The following is a 20,116-nucleotide window of genomic DNA, read 5'->3' as shown; positions in this document are numbered from 1 at the left end:
CTAGCCGGTTTAAAGCACCAAAAAATGATTTTTCAATGAGTAAATTAATGAATAAGCAAACATTTAAGTGTTGCAAGGGATCTGTGAAATAGATAATCATTAAGTGTATTAACGTAACCTCACTTTTTTCCTTCCATAAATACACTGTCAAAAGAAAAATTAAAAGTAAAAAAAATTAAAACTCAGAAACCCACCACACACATAAGTAAATTCCTTTTTTTCATGTTCCTGTCCCATCCCATACCTAAGTATACCCTTCAACTTGAAACCATGTCTTTAAAAATACTCATTGAGCATATACAATTAAATGACTAAGCCAAAACTATATACATGAAAAGAAGTTTAACAAGGTGAAGCATGATTTAATCAAGACCTATACCAGAGCTTCTAGAATATTCCATCCCCTCCTACTCTAATTATGAGAACTAAATTTATCGTGAGAGTTGATGATTCACTCATTCAAGAAATATTATACAGTAACTATATATTAAGCATAAATATAATTAAATGTATTTTTGATAATACATATTTGATACTGAAACTAAAAATCAATAGGATAGTTCTTGCCCTTGAAGACCTCAGTCTACATTACTAAGTAATGCTACAGGGTCCAGATCATGAGCCCACGAGAATTCTCATTTATACTCATTTCAATTTATAGAAATCATTCCTTTTAAACACCTTCCCTTTGAACATCTCAGAGAAAGTACTCTCATTCTTGCTAACTATGAATTGAAAAGTATAGCAAAGTTTCACAAAGATTTGTATAAAACAAAATATTTTCACAAATAATTCCTATGTGTATTACTTACTTAAATGCTCATTTAATGGTTCTTACTCATTTGAACTTATTTCAATTAGGTCAAGGGTGCTACAAATTCAAATATAACCTTAAAGGATATAATGAAAAGTATGGTCCATGAAACTTCTTGTATTCAGTATCTACATAATCATAAAGCCCTGAGGGGAAAAAAGGACAATATTATGGCAATAAAGAAAATCCCTGTGCTTACCCAGTTCCCCACCTAATCCACATGTAATTTCTAATACATGATGCAACTAAAATATTTTTATAGTAAAATAGAACTGAAAAATGGTACAATACCAAAAACCAAACCAAACTGAAAAAATACAAAACTCTCATTTAAAATAGGTTTTTATTATCTTGTATTCTAGAACTACTTGAATAAAATCAGAGAAGTATGTGGAGACTTGTAAGAGAAGTAAAAGGGAATTTGAAAGCCTTTTCATGAGCCATAGACATTGACGTCACTGATCCTTTCAACAGATTTCCTTGAACACCAAACTTTTTTTTCTTGCTTAAGAAAAATGCATACATTAACATAACTCTAATATCTGAATGCTTAAGGTCCTTTTTTCAGCTCACATAAAATGAAGGTGGGACCATTCCATAGTTTTCATGGTCATTAAGAAAGGTAAACCCTTTGAAAATTCTCCCCCGCCCCCAAATCACACACAGAAAGCTAAAACATCAAAGTTTACAAACATTAGAAAACCAAAACTCTCTGTGACTTCTACTAGGCGGAACCTCCATTCGTCTGAGCTCAAGTTTCTGTGAAAGAATCTCTAACACTAGAGAAACATCCCTGGCCTCCCTCTGCCCCACGAGGGTTGTATATCAAAGCCAACATCCTTTAATCCAGCTTTTTGTGAGTTATTAGTTTTTATGTTCAGGTCCATCTGTGTGATTTCCCCACCTAATACCTTAGAAAAAGTTTTACTCTGAAACAAAAATACCTTTTAAATTGGCATTTTTATTTCCTCTATATCAAATATATATCATTTTTCAATTTTTCAGTATGGATAATTTAAATATATATATACAAGTATAAACAGTATAACAAAAATCCCAGGTACTCCTCATCTGTAATTATCAACTCATGGCCAATGCTGTTTCATCTGTACCATATCCAAGCGCTCCTCTCTGCAGATTACTTTGAAGCCAATAAAGTAACTACATTTCATCAGTAAATATTTCAATATGTATTTTTAAGAACTCCTTTATATCAGGACTAGAGTTACCATTTAATTCCTTATTGTCATCACATGCTCAGTGATCAAACTTCCCTGTCTCATGATATTTAAGTTTATGTGAAGCAGGATCTAAATAAAGTTCATAATTGCAGTGGCTGATATACCTCTGAAGTCTCTTTTATTCTACAGATTCCTTCTATTTTTCTCCTTGCAATTAAACATTTGTCTCATAGAGTTCTCATAGTCTGGATTTTGCCAGCTACCTCCCTATACAGTCATTCAGCATGCACCTCTAATCCCCTGTATTTCTGGTAAACTGACAGATATAAGACTTAATCAGATTTAAACTGGACTTTTTGGTAGGCCCACTTCATAGGGAGTTTGTATACTCCATCAGGAAATGTAATATCTGGTAGTCTTTCTTTTGTGCACATGTAATGCTAACAACCATAATAAACTGTCTAAATTTGTTATCAGAGGTTGCAAAATTACAATTATTCCAATTTCATGATTTTTCCTAGCTTGAATTCTTCTAGAAGAGAAATTTCCTCTCATTGATTATTACTGATCCCAAGATACAATTTGTATAGGAAAGGCAATACACATCTTGCAGATGCCCCTTCAAGAGAGGATGATGCCCAGCTGAGGAATGTGATTATCTGCCTCCAGCTGTTGACTTCAGGGTCCATTCGGCTTTCAAGCCAGTCATACTATCTCAACTGGCTCCCAGCCAACAGAACTTTAGCAAGGTGGTGGACTCCAGAAGCACCTTCTTGGATGACTCTCAGACAATAATTAAGTAAGGCAAGGTTAAAAGTCCTGATTATTTCTATCCAACATAGAATTCCTCTAAAGGGCTTTCTTTCCTCCAGAATTCGCCACTGGGCCTAGAGAAACTTTGTCAGAGCTACATCATAGTCTGAGATAGCTCCCCTTGTCTAATCTGTCTAATCCTGCTCTTCCCTTTTTCCTTAACTGACGCTTCTAATAAACCATTTGTGTGCCCAATTCCATTTTGCTATCAGCTTTGCAGGGAACTCAGGTATTAAAAGGGTCAAGTCATCTTGATTATTTCTATTCTCTGAATGTTAGTGAGGATAAATAACCTTAGCTTAAGAATATTTTCTTAAAGATATAAAATATTGTGTGTCTGTTAGTGAATTATCAAACTGTACTGAGTTTCTTTAGTGTCTTGTGAATGTACAGCTTCATCAGCTTTCCTAGGGGCACATTTTGTTCTCCAGTCTGGCATTTCATGGGTCACCTGATTCTTTTCCAGTCATGATCACCATCCTACAGAACCTTGTCTGTTTCCTGGAGGAGCAAGGAATGGTCAAATAAGCAACAAAGAAAACTATTCTTAAAATGTGTTATGAACTCAGTTTAGTTTAATGTGTCAAATGCTAGAGTATTACATGCAATTTTAGCACAGTCCATTTTTTGGAAGACTCTTGCTGAGGCTTAGCCTTCTTTAGTGATCTCCCAATCAATATGACCCTTACTTTATGGTCAAAAAACACTAAAGAAGAAAAGAAAAGGCAGCTGTCTGTTAGGTTATACAGGATTTATTTGGTATCTTCAAAAACCAATCTGTGAAAATTTTCCACTCACTGATTTTAGCTGAGCCACCAAGAAAACAAGAAAATCCTTCTGCAAAATTCTCGATAAAATGATATTATCTAAAGACCTGAAGCGTGAAACCTGGATTACAACAGCTGACCAAAAAACCAGAATGTAAGGTCCACAAAAATTAAATAAAAACATAAAAAAGTGGAATATTTTTGTAATTTGATCATGCACAAAATATGTACATTAGCAATGGTAAAGATGATTCTAAACTCTAAATTAAGAATGAAAATGCTACATTCTTTACTCAAATAAGTATTTATGTAGTTTGTAGATTTCTTATACCTTTCTTACCAGTAGTGAGTCTTTTGGGTTTCTTTTTTTCAGTGCAGAATTAAATTTTTTAAAACAAAACACACATTGAAACTTCTACAGGTCTTTGGCAGAAAAACTTCTACCTAACTAGATGTAAATTTTGACACAGTAAGGACTTGAGCACAAAGAATTAAATGTGATTCATTTGATAGTATCTTCATTTTATTGCAAAGCCAAAAATGTAGGTTTTTCACTTATTTCTAGGCATTTAGATTCACTGTGATAGATAGCAAACATGGCCACCCATTATTCTTCCTTTCTATGTCCACCAGCATTAACAGCACTTGTTTCCCCCCTCAGGAGATAGTTTATTTATCCACTTACTAAACTTGTGCCAGCTCCTGACTCACTCTGGCTAACACAACAGCAGCAAAAATAATAAAGTCTTGAGAAGAATTTTACATCAGGGTTTGTCCTTTTGTTCGTATTTGAACTCCATCATCAATATGTGCACAAGCACTGGAGCCACCATATGGAGAAAGCACCCAGCTGAGTCCAATAAGAACCATCCAGTCCCAGCCAATTTACCTCCTGACTAGAGATGCAGTAAGTAAACCTAAACAAGATCAATTGATCAGGGTACAGATTTAAAAAAAATAAAAAAACAAAAACAAAACAAAAAAAACAAACCACCCAGCTGAGGCTAGACTGAGAGCTAGCCTGCAATTAATAAGTAAATGACAGGTTGTCTTAAACCACCAAGTTTGGGGTGGTATTTAAGAGAGCAATTGATAACTGATACACTTGGCTCTAATTTTTTACTGTTTACAGAACATTTACTACATCATTAAACAACTGATTTATATGGGAGCATCACTGTGGGGAAAATATAATCAAACTATCAGCATTTCCACAATGATCATTATTCTACAAGATGTCCTTTTCTGCAGATTCTTTTAACTATGTAATAAAAGCCTAGAGGAAATTTCAGAGGATAGATAACAATGAAAATGGAATCTTAACAGTTATTCTACATAAAAATTTAGAGATCACATCCTGAAAGTACACTGTATATTTTTTATTTAACTTTCTCAGACAACATGAGCTGAGGATTCCTTAAAACCCAAATATTAGTGATTATGCCCTAATAAATTATTTGGGTGTTTTTTTTAAATCTACCTAGCAACTTAAAATGGTAAAATAACAAGAAACTTCAACTGTCCAAATATCCTATATTTCCAGAAACTATGTTTAGTTTCAAAGATCTGGCTGGCTGGCTGACTAAACAAAGTGTCTCTTAGAACATATCAGCAATGAGTACCACCAAAAAGGCTGAAGATTATTATAGTATGGTTTATATGTTTTGATTTGGCTAGCTCATATCACAACAGTGTTGATAGGCTAGTAATATATATGTAAGAGATGAATCTTCTCGAGCAAAAGTTGAAGAACATATTGTTGCATCATAATTTGGCTGGATTTTGTCCCTGGTTTCTAGAATGGAGCTGTGCTCCTCACATTTATGCAAATGAGATTATTCAGGATGGGCCCTCTAGACAATTTAAGGATAGGGTCTGGCCATGTGGGAAATATGAACCAGCTAATTAGAGGGTTGGTGCTCTGAGCCATAGATATTAGCTTAACCTTTCAACCTGAGGTCGGAGTATGAAGACAGGGCCGGGAGAGAAGGGCTGAAAACTGAGTTCAATCAGGTGGCAAAGGACTCAGTCATTTCTAGTAATGACCCCCAATAAAATCTCCGGGTACCCAGAGCTTGAGTGAGTTCTCCTGATGGTAATACACACTAATGTGCTGAAAGGGTGACATGTTCCAAGGATACAGAAGCACTGTATTTGAGACCCTCTTAGACCTAATCCTACGCATCTCTGCATTTGGCTAGTCCTGTCTGTATCTTTTATAGTAAGATGATAATCGTAAGAATAGTGCTTTCCTGAGTTCTGCCAGTGGTTCTAGGAAATACCAAAACTAAGGATAGTGGGAATTTGTAGCCAGTTGGTCAGAAGTGGGGGTGGCCTGGCACCCCTGGAGATTGGAGCTGAGGGAAATGCTGTGTAGGACTATATCCCTAACCTGTAAAATGTGACCTGACTCCAGGTAGTGTCAGATTTGCACTGCACATGGGAAAAGCAATACCAAACACACACATTAAAAAAAAAAAAAAAAAAAAAAAAAAAGCAGTGAGTGAGTTAATAGACATTAGAAGTGATGGTCAGAATTGGGAATAATCACAACAGCAGTCACCCATGGAGTCCAAAATGAGTAAAAAAAAAAAAAAAAGGTGTTATCAAAGGTAAAAAAAAAATTAGTAGAAAAATTGATAGGGACAACAGACAGGGGGCTAGCAAGTTAGGATGGCATGCAACATGCACACTTAATAATCTGAGGAGTCATTCATTCGTTTAACAACTATCTATTAACTACCTGCTACAGGTAAGGCACTGTGTCAGGTACAAAGGATACTGTGGTAAATAAGAAAAATATGCCTCCCCCAAGAAGTTTAGATCTAGAGAAGATAAAATTAGTTACAAAACTAACTCTAATTGGTGTTACGCTACAAAGAATAAGCATTTAGATGAATAAGGGCTTAATAAACAGACATAAAGATCAGTAAAAAGCTAAATCTAAAGTCTTAAGATCTATATACTTCATTTCTACTTGCAATTAAACACAATATTGTACACATTGATAAGTAAATAATGAACATTTTAAAGGTTTTTATTTCCTTAATAACAAAAGATTCAGATTACTTACCTTACCTTCCACTAAAAATAGCCCATTCCTGGTTAAGTATTTCATAAACATTCCCTACATCTGTTTCTCAAATTTAGGCATTTTAAAGTTATTCACTTCCTTGAAACTAACAAAAAATATTTCTAAGCACTAACAACAAAAAACAAAAAACTTCAACCAAGAATAACCATCAGGTATGCCTAGGTGGCTCAACAGTTTAACGCCTGCCTTCGGCCCAGGGCATGATCCTGGAGTCCGGGATTGAGTCCCGCATTGGGCTCCCTGCATGGAGCCTACTTCTCTCTCTGTGTGTCTCATGAATAAATAAATAAAATATTTTTTAAAAAAAGAATAAGCATCAAGATGTCCAGATGTTGATTTCTAGTAAATGTTACTAATGACCAGATTTGAAATTTTTAGTAAAGACATTATGAAGTTTTTAAATATACGATTCCTTAAAAATTCTTTCCAAACAGTAGGCAATTGGATAACTAGAGCTTCTTACCTGTATTCATCTAACTGTACCAGAAATCGTACAATATCGTGATGAGCTTTCAGCACAAGCAGTTCAGTGTAGGGGTTCTGGGTTTGTTCTTCACCTATTGTCTGTAAAGGAGATTTCTTATATTGAAAAAAAAAAAGAAAATACAAACAAAAAAGAAAGAGATCAAATGACTTATGATAAAAGACCATATGAAATAAAACTGCACAGTATACATCTAAGAATACAAGACTTAAAATGCCATAAGGTACCACATTCTAATACTAGATAGTATTTTCCCTAAAGCAACTAAGTGCCATCTTAACATACATTTCTTTTTTTTAAACATACATTTCTCTTACTACAAATCCACATTATAAATTTTTTCCTCTTTGTTAGAATTGATCTAAATATCCTTAAACTCAGATCATCATTCTTCAGATTGTTAACTAAGAACAATGAAAAGGGGGAAAAAATCTCATTCTTGCCATAAATTTTAGTATTTTCAAGTCACCATAAATTTATGAAAAGGGTTAATTTTATGTTAGGAAATTATAACTCATTAAACCTGACCTAAAAAAAAAAAATACCAATGGGCCAATCCAATTCAGTATTTTAGAATGAGTGTTTCTCCATTAAAATTTGACAGAAACAAAACTGCAGGTCAAAGGGGCAAATATAGACTAAAACAGTGCTGAAACCAGGATAGGCACTCAATACATGATTGCTGACTGAATAAATGAAGGAATGAAATCCTTCAGGGTCGATAATCTCAATAAATTTGAGTTTTGGACAATAATACTGATAAAGATAATTGCTAACATTTACAGCGAATTAGGTCACAGCCCATATGCCAGACAGTGTGCAAAGCACATATGGCATATAATTCAGTCAACTGTTCTGTAAGGTAGGTGTTATTAACCCCATTTCTGCAGTCAAACCCAGTACTATTTCATGATAAAACCTTTGTTCTTAACCTCTGAACTACAATTTCTCAAACTTGCCACTACTGAGATTTTGTAACAGTTACTTCTTTGCTGCTGATCTCCCCCATCCTGAAATCAAAAACGTCTCCAAAGATAGCCAAGTGTGCCCTAGGGCAAAATCATTCCAGCACAGAATACTGCTTAAACCACCAGCAGTTCTTGTATAAATGAAGGGAAATCACTGTTCTGACAAAGTACAAATTCACAATGGTTAAAGTGAAGTACTGTGACATGAAAAATGTGTAACTTAACACACGTTTTCCCCCCAAAAAAAATCGCCCCCAAAGCAGTGGGTGCTTATTTATCCCAGCTCACTTCTAGTGGTGGTTCTGACGAGAAAAGCAAAAGTAAGACATTTGAAAACTATTTACTGCTTCCCTTAAGTAAAATTTTACTAGGCATAGCAGAATTAATGAAATTATATGATCAATCAAATAATCGGGTTAATATAGAACTACCACGTCACACGCGTAATTTTCTACAGCTATTCCACAGTGTCTAAGATTTCAGCCTGTCCAAAACGAACAGGATTTGAAATGTTTTTTAATAGTATGAGGAAGTTAAAAGTGGGAAGTAAGGCTGCTGGCTCACACCACCACCAAGTTTTTATTTTTAACAATCGAAAGGACTATTTCCTATGAGAAATAAAAGGGAATCCGAGTACAAATTCTCGGTGGCATATGAAATAAACTCCAGACCTGAGTCCTTTTAAGATTCCAAGATTATTTTAGTCGCAATATTTCGAATGTAAATTAGTCAATCCAATTATTCCGGCCCCAAAGAAAGCGTGACTATGACACCAAAAATAGGAGTTAATCACAAAATTATTTTCTTGAATTTGAAGCAAATTATCTATTTTAAAAAATGATTCTTTTTGTTCTTGGATAATCAAACAGATTTTCTATTCCTCGAGCAAGCGTCAGTTGATGTCAGAAGTGCTGCCAAACCTAGAAAACCTTCAGCACAAAGTTGCAGTCATCGCTGGTTCCTACCAAGTCAGACACGGCGCTAGAAGGGAAGCTGCGGCGAGCCCCAGCCCAGCGCCGCGGCCGCTCAGTGAATCCTTCGGGAGGCCCCGCCCCCCGCCGCGCAGCCCCCGCCCCCGCGCAGGCCCCGCCCCCGGGCGTCCAGCGCCCCCCCCCCCCGCGCGCAGGCCCCGCCCCCCGCCCCCCGCCCCGGGCGTCCCGCCGCCTCCCGCCGCGCGGGGCTCACACCGGAGCGGGGCTCGGCCTCTGCGGGGACAGGCGGCGTAGTCTGGGGCTTACCTCGGCCAGTCCCTGAGGTTCTCGGCCTCCCCCGATCAGCCATCGCAACATCCGGGCGGCGGTCTCGACGCGCTGGGCCCGGGCCCCGGTCAGCGCGAGCTCCGCGCCTGACTCGGCGTCCTCCTACCGCCTGGGCAACAGCGCGGACACGCAAATACGTGCCGCCCGCTCTGCCCCGGAACGGTTAAGTACAGGGCAGAGCCCCCAGCAGAGAAAGACTTTTGTCCCCAAGGCGCTGCCGTACCCCGCCACTGAGGCTTGGGGAGCAGCGCCTGGACGCGAGCAGCCGAGACCGAGAGCGGCGCCCAGTGAGCAGGCGCGGGCCCCGCCGGTCTGCGCTCGCGCCCCCCGCTGGACGTGTGCAGCACAGCACTGGCCGGAGAGCCGTGGTGTCGCCCCCGCCCCCGCCCCCGCCCCCGCCCCCGGTCGGGTTCCTAAGGCCCCGACCAGAGAAGGTGACGGTCGGTGTCGTGCGCACGCACTGAGGCAGCGGCGCGCGGGGACGCCGGCACACACCTGACCGACGCTGCGTCGTAGTAGCCCAGGTACTGTGCTAAGTGAGGCTCTGCGCGCATTCTCATGCTGACCCGTACCTTGTGGTCTCTACCTTATAAACAACGACAACAGACACAGAAACCCCAAAGCTCTGAAAGTTAGTGTAAGGCTAACAGCTTGGAAGTGACTATACTGAGAATGGGATACGATCTCTACGCTCAAAACTACTGCTCTTGACTGTGATGTCTAGCCCAGAATCTCCCTAAAAAATAGAAAGCGCCTTATGTCCTCTATTGTAACTACTAGATCGTCTCAAGCAGTCGGGGTTGTGGTCCTCACGCTGACTGCCTATCAGAATAACAGGTAGTTTTTTGAAAAATACATATTCTTGGCTTCCACTCCTGACTTGTTAAAGCAATATCTGTGGTTAAAACATAGGAAATAGGGTTTGAGGAAAGTTCTTCAGATGGTTCTGATGAATAGAGAGGTTTCAGTATCACTGGTATACGGACTACTTACACTTAAATCTGTACAAGTTCATATATGTATTTGCATATGTGATTATTAGGTTTAAATGAGGATCCTAGCAGTAAATTCTTATAAACAGAACACAGAACTTACCACAATTGTGCCACCCAATATATTAGTTCAACAAACATGTGTTGCAGAGGTGCAAAAAAAGAAAAAATAAAATTCATGCTAAGATCAAGGCAGAAATGTGCTGAACACCACTAATAGAGGGCCATGCACTCTACATAAAGGTATGTTAGTTAAGAGGCAGCTGCTCAATCTAAATGCCAATCCCTAGAGAACTGGGATCTCCTGTGATTAATCTTTGTATTCATTTTAAGTGCACTTGACGAACAGTCCCAAGGGTCAGGAAAATGTTGCCTTTGGTATGCTAGCCCTAAAATATAGTCTGCAATTTGGACAGACTGAGGACATGCAACTGAGGACAGGCCAAAATAGAGACTGGCTAGCCCCTGGAAAAGGGGGACTCCTCTTAAGTGAAACAAAACCCAGGCACACCAGGATTTGGGTCCTGGTAGGTCTATTTTCAAGTGAGGCAACATGGTTGCTCAGGTAGCCTACATTTTATCCTTCTGATTTTCCACATTCTTTGGGGGGGTATTCCCATTGCCTCATTAATCTGATCTAAGAAACACTATTCTGGTCTCTAAAGCACCGGCCCAGAGGTGAAGACCTCCTCCCTTGGTTCCTTTCAGGACAACTGAGGAAGAACATATAAAAGATTATATGAGAGTGATCTCAGAGAATCTAGAGGAGTAGGAAGCACCAGGAATCCCTCTCTCTACTTACATTAACAACTGGCAGAAAGTGTATTGATGGGGTGCGTGAGTGGCTCAGTTGGTTAAGCAGGTGCCTTCGGCTTGGGTCATGATTCCACAGTCCTGGAATTGACTGCCATGTGAGGCTCCCTGCTTCTCCCTTTCCCCTGCTGGTGCTCTCTTGCAAGCTCTCTCTCTCTCAAATAAATCAATAAAATCTTAAAAAAAAAAAAAAGAAAGAAACTATTAATTATTTTGGAGCTCTAATTATTTAAAAGCTTGCAGCTTTGGAGGAAATCTTGGCTAGCAGAGAGTCTGGCCACCATTGTTTCAACCCCTATTGACTGCAGCTGCTTCCAGAGAGCATTTGAAGGATGCTTGCCCTTCCTTGACCTTTTCCTTGTTTTGGGAGCCAGACATTTAAGGATTAGGATATTCAAAAGCAAAGAAATATATAAAGGAATTTAGAAAGCCATGATCACACATGCTCAAGGAAAGACACTGGCTCAAAAAGACCTGAGGAGACCTTGAGCCTTCAACTCAGACTAATCCCCAACATGGAGATACCCTTTAACAATCAAAAAAATAAAAACAGAAAAACAAGTAAACAGAAAATTTTGGGGAAAGAGGAAAATCTGATTCCCAGAGTTAACACATTAAAAGATTCAAATGTCCAGTTTTTAAGGAACAAAAAAAAATCCCAGGCATACAATGAAAAAGAAATCACATCCCATTCAAAGGAACAAAATTAACTGACAGGCATTGACCCGAAAGAAACCCCAACACTGAGATTACTAGACAAAGACTTTTTAAAGACTGTCTTTTTTAAAGAGGCTCAAAGCACTAAAGGAAGACAGAGACAAAGGGAAAAAAATGCATGAACAGAATATCAATACATTATAAAAAGGAAAAAAAATTCTGAGGCTGAAAGTTACAATCAATAACTGAAATGAAATGAAATGAAAAATTCACTGGTGGGGTTCAAAAGCAGATTTGAGAAGACAGAAAAAAGAAGCAGTGAAGATAGTATAACTGAACAGAAGCAAAAATATATATATACACATATATAAAGACAGGTGAACAGAAACTAAGTGACCTGAGGAATACCATCAAATTGATCAGCATATGAATTGTGGGAATCCTAGAAGGCAAGGAAAGAAAAGACACAATACGTGAAGAAATAATGGCTGAAAATGGCCCAATTTTGATGAAAGGCATCAATCTACAAATCCAAGAAACTTGATGATCTCCAAGTATACGCATATAATGGAAAACTATTCAGCAATAAAAAGGAATGGAATTTTTGCATTTCTATAACATGACATGCTTTGAAAACATTAACTAAATGAAATAATCCAGACATAGAAGGAAAATATTGTTAGAATTCCACTTATATGTAGTACTTGGAACAGGCAAATTCATATATAGAGAAAGTAGAATAGAGGGTACCAGGGACTAGGAGGAAGAGATAAATGAGAGTTACTGTTTAATAGGTAAAGAGTTTATATTGAGGATGATAAAATTTTGGATATAGATAATGGTGATGATTACACAACATTGTGAATGTATGTAATGCCACTGAATTATACACTTACAAATGGCTAAGATGATAAATACTATGTATATTTTACCATAAAAGACAAATAGAATAATGGAACAGAGTTCAGAAAGATTACCATTTATATGGGGAAACCAATTTTTTTACAAAGATATAAAGGCAGTCAGAGGAGAAATAGTAGTCTTCACAGTAAAGAGTGCTTGACATTCATACCCAAATAAGTGAACTTCAATCTGTATCTCACTCCATATACAAAATTCAAGATGGATTATAGACATAAATGTAAAGCCTCAAACTATAAAACTTCAAAATAAAGCAAAGAAAAAAAATCTTTGTGACCTTGCATGAGGCAAAGAGTTCTTAGATATAATCTCAAAAGTACAAATATTTTTTAAAAGCTAGATTGTATTTCATCAAATTAGCATTTCTGCTCCTTAAAAAACACTTGAAAGAGAATGAAAAGATAAGCAACAAACCAGGATAAATATTTGTAAATCATTACCTAATAAAGGGCTTATAGCCAGTATATTCTCAAAACATAGCAGGGGTCTAGTTCTAGGTAAGATGGAATAAACACACAATACCTCTTTCTCCTGAAATAAACACTGTAAAAACCTAGACTGAAAGGATAACACAGCTACTTGAATATCAGGTAGTACAGCTACCCGAGATAAAAGTAGGATGGGGAAGCAAGCTATAACTCATCCACCACCAAGTCTGCATTTCTTTTACCTCCACTCTCTCTCCAGCCTGAATCCAAAGGAGCCTCAAATCTGTGTGAAAACATTGTCATGGGGATCCCTGAGTGGCGCAGCGGTTTGGTGCCTGCCTTTGGCCCGGGGCGCAATCCCGGAGATCCGGGATCGAATCCCACGTCGGGCTCCTGGTGCATGGAGCCTGCTTCTCCCTCTGCCTGTGTCTCTGCCTCTCTCTCTGTGTGTGACTATCATAAATAAATAAACATTTAAAAAAAGAAAATAAAACATTGTCATGGAGACAGAGAAAGATGCAGGAGAATCCCCCTATTTCTGGCTAAAGGAGTCAGAAAACAGACTTAAAGTTCAGAGAAATCTTGTGGGTAATTCATGGAGGTGGGAGAGTTTGACTCATTTTGTCCAATCTTTCATGTCACAGACTCTGAGATCTACCATAGGGATGGTGGCAGCAGCAACAGTGGCTACCAATAGGAGACAAATGGTACAAGACATAGAACAATTGTGGAAGTAGGTGGTTTCTGACCAGAGATCCAAACAGAAATCTCAAAACCTGAAAGTACTATAGAGATAGTGGAAAGGGAAAACAACTCCATAAAGTTTTGTGTGAACTCCGGGCTCACTTCTCTCACCTGAATATGCACTGCTCTTATCCTAATTAGCATAGTAAAGACACTGAGAACTAAGGTAACAATTTCACTTGGGTCCAAGACTAATTACTGGGTAGCACATACGGGACAAATTCAAATAACAGTGGAAAGCTTTAAAACTGAATCAACAGTGGAATTAGAGTCACAGAGGAAGGTTGGAACTTGTGCCTGAATCAAGCCAGGTAAACTAAAAACAAACAGATGACAACAAAAAACCCAACATTTTCTATAGGAGTTAAATAAAACTTTCTTAGTGTCATATTCCAAAGGTCCAGAAATACAATCTCAAATTACTTGACATATGAAGAAATACACAAATCTCAGCTCACATGGGAAAACACAATCAACAGATGCCAATGACAAGATGACACAGATGTTGAAATTATCTGACAAAACCTTTAAAGAGCTACTATACAACTTCAAATGGCAACTGTGAACATTTTCCGCAGAAATAAAACCAACCATCCTAAAATTCATAGGGAACCCAAATAGCCAAAGTGATACTGAGAAGGAAAAACAAAGCTGGAGGCATTACACTTCCTGACTTCAAACTATCTAAGAAAATTAGAGTAATTAAAACTGATTGGCACTAGTATAAAAACAAACACACAGACCAACGTACCAAAATTGAGAGCCCAGAAGTAGACCCTCCCATATAAAGTCAACCAGTATTTGACAAGGGAACCAAAAACAGTTAATGGAGAAAGGAAATCTACTCCATAACTGGTGCTGGGAAAACTGAATAACTACATGCAAAAGAATGAATCTGGACTCCTATCTAATACTATTCACAAAAATTACCTTGAAAGGAATTATAGTCTTAAATGTTAAGACCTGAAATCACAAAATTCCTAAAAGAAAACAGAGAAAAAGCTCCTTGACATTAGTTGTGGTAATGATTTTTTTGGATATGACTCCAAAAATACAAGCAATACTAACAAAAATGAATGAGATTACATCAAACTAAAAAGCTTCTGCATAGCAAAAAAAAAAAAAAAATCCGCAAAATGAAAAGGCAATTTATGGAATGGGATAAAATATTTGCAAATCATCTGATAAGGGGTTAACATCCAAAATACATAAGGAACTCCTACAACTCAACTACAAAAAAAAAAAAAAAAACACCTAATTTAAAAATGGGCAGAGGACCTGAATAGATATTTCTCTGAAGAAGACATACAAATGGATAACAGGTACATGAAAAGATTCTCAAAATCACTAATTAGCAGAGAAATGCAAATCAAACCCACAATGAGATGTCATTTCACACCTATTAGAATGGCTATTATCAAAACGTCAAGAAATAACAAGTGTTGGTGAAGATGTAGGAAAAAGAAAACATTGAATACTGTTGGTAGGCATATAAATTGGTGCAGCTACTATGGACACAGTATGGAAGTTCCTCAAAAAATTAAAAAAAAAAAAAAAAACTACCATGTGATCCAGCAATCCCACTTCAGGGTATACAGCCAAAGGAAATGAAATCATTATCCTGAAGAGATATTTGCACCTGTATGTTCATTGTAGCATTATGCACAATAGCCAAGACATGGAAACAACCTAAATGTCTATCCAAATATGATTAAAAAAAGAAATGTAACACACACACACACACACACACACACACACACACACTGGACTATTAATCAGCCATGAGAAAGCAGGAAATCTTTCCATTTGTGACAACATGTTAGAATCCTGAGGGTATTATGCTACCTGAAATGAGTGAGACAGGGACAAATACCATACGATCTCACTTATATAGGGAATTTTTTAAAGCCGAATTCACAAAAACAGAGTGGAACAGTGGTTGTCAGGGACTTGGGGAAAATAGGGAGGGTTTGGCCAAAGGGTGCAAACTGCCAGTTATAAGATGAGTAAGTTCTGGGGATCTATGTGTAGCATGGTAAACTACAGTTATCAATATTTTGTTATATACTTAAAGCTGCTAAGTCATAGATCTTTTTTTTTTTTAAGTCATAGATCTTAAATGCTCTCATCACACACACACACACACACACACAGTTATATCAGGTGTTAGGTTGATAACTAACCTTACTGTGGGAGTCATTTTGCAATATATACATGTATCAAATCATCACATTATACACTTTAAAGTATGCTATATCATTATATCTCAATAAAGGTGGGAGGAAAACATCACCAAAGTGTGGAAAGATTAAAAAAAAGTTCATTTGTATTTTGTGAACATAAAACCATGTACATACATGAAGTCAAACTCTACTAAGGGCTTATAATGAAAAACAGAAAGGCACTGTCCCACCCACTCCCAGTCCTAGTGCTGCTTCCACAGCTGTAGCTACTTCTTTTTCAATTTACCTATATGTATTTCTGATAATATGCATATACAGCTATCTCTTGCTTTTATTTTTGCTCGCTTTGCGTCATTTTGAGATCTTTGATTAAATGTAAACCTTCACCATTAACCTTCACAGTAAATATTCCTCACCTCACTACGGCAACCATAGTTTTCACCATTCTCTCAACGTAAGTATAACAAATTTTGGGTAAAATCAATATCCAGTATTAACAATCAGGGCTATAACATTTGACTAAAAATGTTACTACTGAGTCAAGTAGAGTAACAGGATTTCATTCCTATGATGTAACTGGTTGTGGATTTCTGTATACTTATCCTTGGAATTTACTGAACTTCTTAGATATGTAGATTGTTTTCATCAAATTTGGAAGTTTTCAGCCATCATTTCTCTAAATATTTTTTCTGTTCCTTTTTCCTCATCCTTCGATATTCATATTATATATATGTTAGTATTCTTAATGTGTCCCACATTTCTCTGTGGTTCTGCCAGTTTTCTTCATTTTCTCTTTTTTTGGCTTACATGATCTTTATCAACCTATTCTCAAATTGGCTGACTTTTTTTTCTGATAGTTCAATCTACTGTTGAGCCTCTCTAGCGAATTTTTCATTTTGGCTATTTTACTTTTCAAGTCCAAAGTTTCCTTTTCATTCTGCTTTATAATTTTTATCTCTTTATTATTATGCCATATTTGATGAGATACTGTCATCACAGAACCTTTTACTTCTTTAATGATGGCTTCCTTAAGCTCTTTGAACATCTTTATAAAGGCTGCTTTGAACTCTTTGTTAAATCCGATGCCTGGCATTCCTCACAGAGAGTTTCTATTGCATGCTTTTTCTTCCTGTGTATGGGTCACATTTCCTATTTCTTTGCATATGCCATGATTTTTTGTTGAAAAATGGACTTTTAGGTAATATATAAACATTGGATACATATGTTTCTCTGGTGCTTGTTTCTGTTGTTTGCTTTGGTGGCTTAGCTAAATCACTAAGTAATAAGACAGTGGCTAATGTAACAGACTAGTGGTTTGTCATGCACCCCCCCCCCAACACACACACACAGGGTGAAAACTTCTGTAGCTCATCAGAGGACACAGCCTTGGGTATGGCATAGTCACTATGGAATGACTGGTTTTAGCAGGGCTCTCTGACTGCCTCTCTCCCTGATTTTTCTTTTTAACTGTTCTGTGCCTTTTGATATTACAACCAGCTGTCAGTTCCCACTAATTGTTGGCTGATTGTTTTTGACAGCGCCCCAGGCTTATAAATTACTTCACAGTCTGATCCAGTAAAATTCAGACAGGGGCAGTTCTTGAGGTCATTGTTTAAGGTTGGTTCGATTTCCAGAAAGGCTCTTCTTTACTGTCTCTTTCCCTGTTTTTTTTCTAGTGAATTAAGTGACCAATGATTTACTTTGTTGCTCTCAATATAATTTTCCAATTGATCAAACCTGTTAAGATACCAGTTCCATTTTATTCCTAAAGACCCCCGTCCCTAAAACTTCAAACTTTCTGCTCCCATCTGAGCTGGTTATTTTCCAGGTTTGATTGCACAGCTGTCACCCTGGAGTATCATTTGCCATCTTCCTGGAATTCCCTTTTTTTTTTTTTTTTCAGGAGTCCCAGCAATTCCACTCCATGTATATAACCAAAAAAATGAACACATCCCCACAGAAATGTGTACATGGTGTTTACAGCACTTACTCATAACAGCTAAAAAGGGGCAACAACTCAAATGTCCATCAATTAGATAAATAAAATCTAAACCTGTAAAATAAAATGTTATTCAGCTATTAAGAGGAATTAAATACTGATACCTGCTAGAACATGGATGAACCTTGAAAACATTATGCTAAGTGAAGGAAGCCAGTCACAAAAGACCATCTACTGCATGATCCATTCACATAAAAGTCCAGAATAGGGAAATTTATAGAGACATAAAGTAGATCAGTGGTTGCTTAGGGCTGCGGAAAGTAGGTGAGAGTAATGGTAACTAAAGGATATAAGGTTTTTCTTGAGGTTGATAAAGACATTCCAAAATTGACTATGGTAATATTTGCACTTAGCTATAGATATATTAAAAAGCACTGAAGTGTACTCCTTAAATGGGTGAATTGTGATTTATATTTCAATCAAGCTATTTTAAAAATTTAAGCTAATAAAGATACCTATTGGCGACCTAAAGCTGTCCCTGAATCTTGCTGTTCTACCAACATATGAGAGTATCTCTTGAACAGAACCTCTTGAGAAACTTCCCCTCATATCTCACTGACTAGGATTGGTTCTCCCTCTGCCTTTCTAAACTATCACTAGTATGGAACTAGGATCACCACATTAGTTCATGATTTACCTCATGGGAAATGGGTGAATATCTAAACAAAATTAGAGTTTTGACAAAATAATAAAGAAGTTAATGGCCATTGTATAGGTTAACAATGTTGGCTACACAGTTAGTTACTTGACATTATCAGGTTTCGATCCTTTTCTACTGTCCTCAGTTTTCCTCATAACTACCTTATGAGGTTGGCAGAAGAAAGACCTACATTTTACAGATGATAGAACTGAGTCACAAAGCTGTAAACATAACTTAATCATGGTTATATGGGTCTGTTGAATGATGAAGCTAGGACTCAAACCCAAGTTTTTCTAACTCAAGATTTTCAATTAGAATTTTAAAAACTATGCCCCTACTAATTAGGATTTGTATTAAACCAAGTGTTACTTTTAATTTTTAGAACCTCCCACCGAAAGATCCTCTAGATTACAACTCTTATTTAAAGTTCTTTTTTACTCTCCCCTTTAACATATACAACCAGGTCATTTTTTTTCTCCAGGTGACCTCTTTTCAACACACTCCATGCATCAATATATCCTATGCTCTCAAACAAGGAATTATTCATCTAAGGATTTTGCATTCCTCCTAAAGAGTCTGTTGTATATACTTCATGGAATTAAAAAGAACGCAGAATTTTAAATTGAGTTCTTGGTCTCGATTTCTAATGGCTTTTCATTCATAATTATAGTATTTGTAATGAGTGCATTGGTGATGACAGAAATCCACCATAACATTTTCCATTGTGCGAATTAGCTTCAGACTCTTATTTAATGACTTATTAATCAACCACAGTCAGTCAATAGTGTAGCACATTAAATCTCTGAACAACACAAGCAACGAATTTTTATTTGCTCTCCATGTAGCCTGTGGAGTAATCTTTAGCAATATGAATCTGTTCAAACATCCATCCTCAGTTCTATCCCATCTGCAGTTCTATTAGTAAAGGTCAGCTTAGGTCATATCACTGTCAGCAGCTAGAAAGTTGCAAGAATACATGAGCTTAATTGCTTTATTGTTACTATGTGTCTGTTTAGAATTCTGGTACATAAAACTTCTGAGATACTAAATCTCCATTTAGGTTACCAAGAAGAATTACTTAGTTTGGTTGGATTCTTACCCATAAGCCACCCTAATAAGTAATACTACAGATGAGCACATTTAAGACACTTCATAAATCAGTACTCGGTAATGTATATTATAATTACTCTACCACTTATTCCACTCCTATCATCCGTAGGGGTTCAAAAAGTTAATCAATCAATGAATACAATATTCCTTTGGGATACATAGCCAGGAACTGTCGATATAGAACAAGAGTATTATATCTTTTTTTTTTAAATTCCCCAGATGATTGTAATATGCACTCAAAGTTAAGAA

The 20,116-nt window shown here is 37.2% G+C and overlaps 1 protein-coding gene across 14 annotated transcripts in view; it reads right to left on the bottom strand.

Moving 5' to 3' along the window:
- WDR41 (WD repeat domain 41) overlaps positions 1–20,116 on the bottom strand; it is a 204,438-nt gene that overhangs the window by 35,070 nt on the left and 149,252 nt on the right. For 6 of the 14 annotated variants that reach the window (XM_035714328.2, XM_025437309.2, XM_049108356.1 and 3 more), the window contains one exon: positions 7,133–7,248. In XM_035714328.2, coding sequence (XP_035570221.1) covers positions 7,133–7,248 — 116 coding nt within the window. Of the gene's footprint in view, positions 1–7,132; positions 7,249–9,359; positions 9,681–20,116 lie in introns of those variants that run through there. The other 8 variants (XM_035714329.2, XM_049108355.1, XM_049108357.1 and 5 more) reach the window with 3 other exon arrangements.

Source organism: Canis lupus, chromosome 3 (genome assembly GCF_003254725.2).
Source record: "Canis lupus dingo isolate Sandy chromosome 3, ASM325472v2, whole genome shotgun sequence".
In the NCBI taxonomy this organism is placed as follows: domain Eukaryota; kingdom Metazoa; phylum Chordata; class Mammalia; order Carnivora; family Canidae; genus Canis; species Canis lupus.
This window is presented reverse-complemented; position numbering and strand designations above follow the sequence as displayed.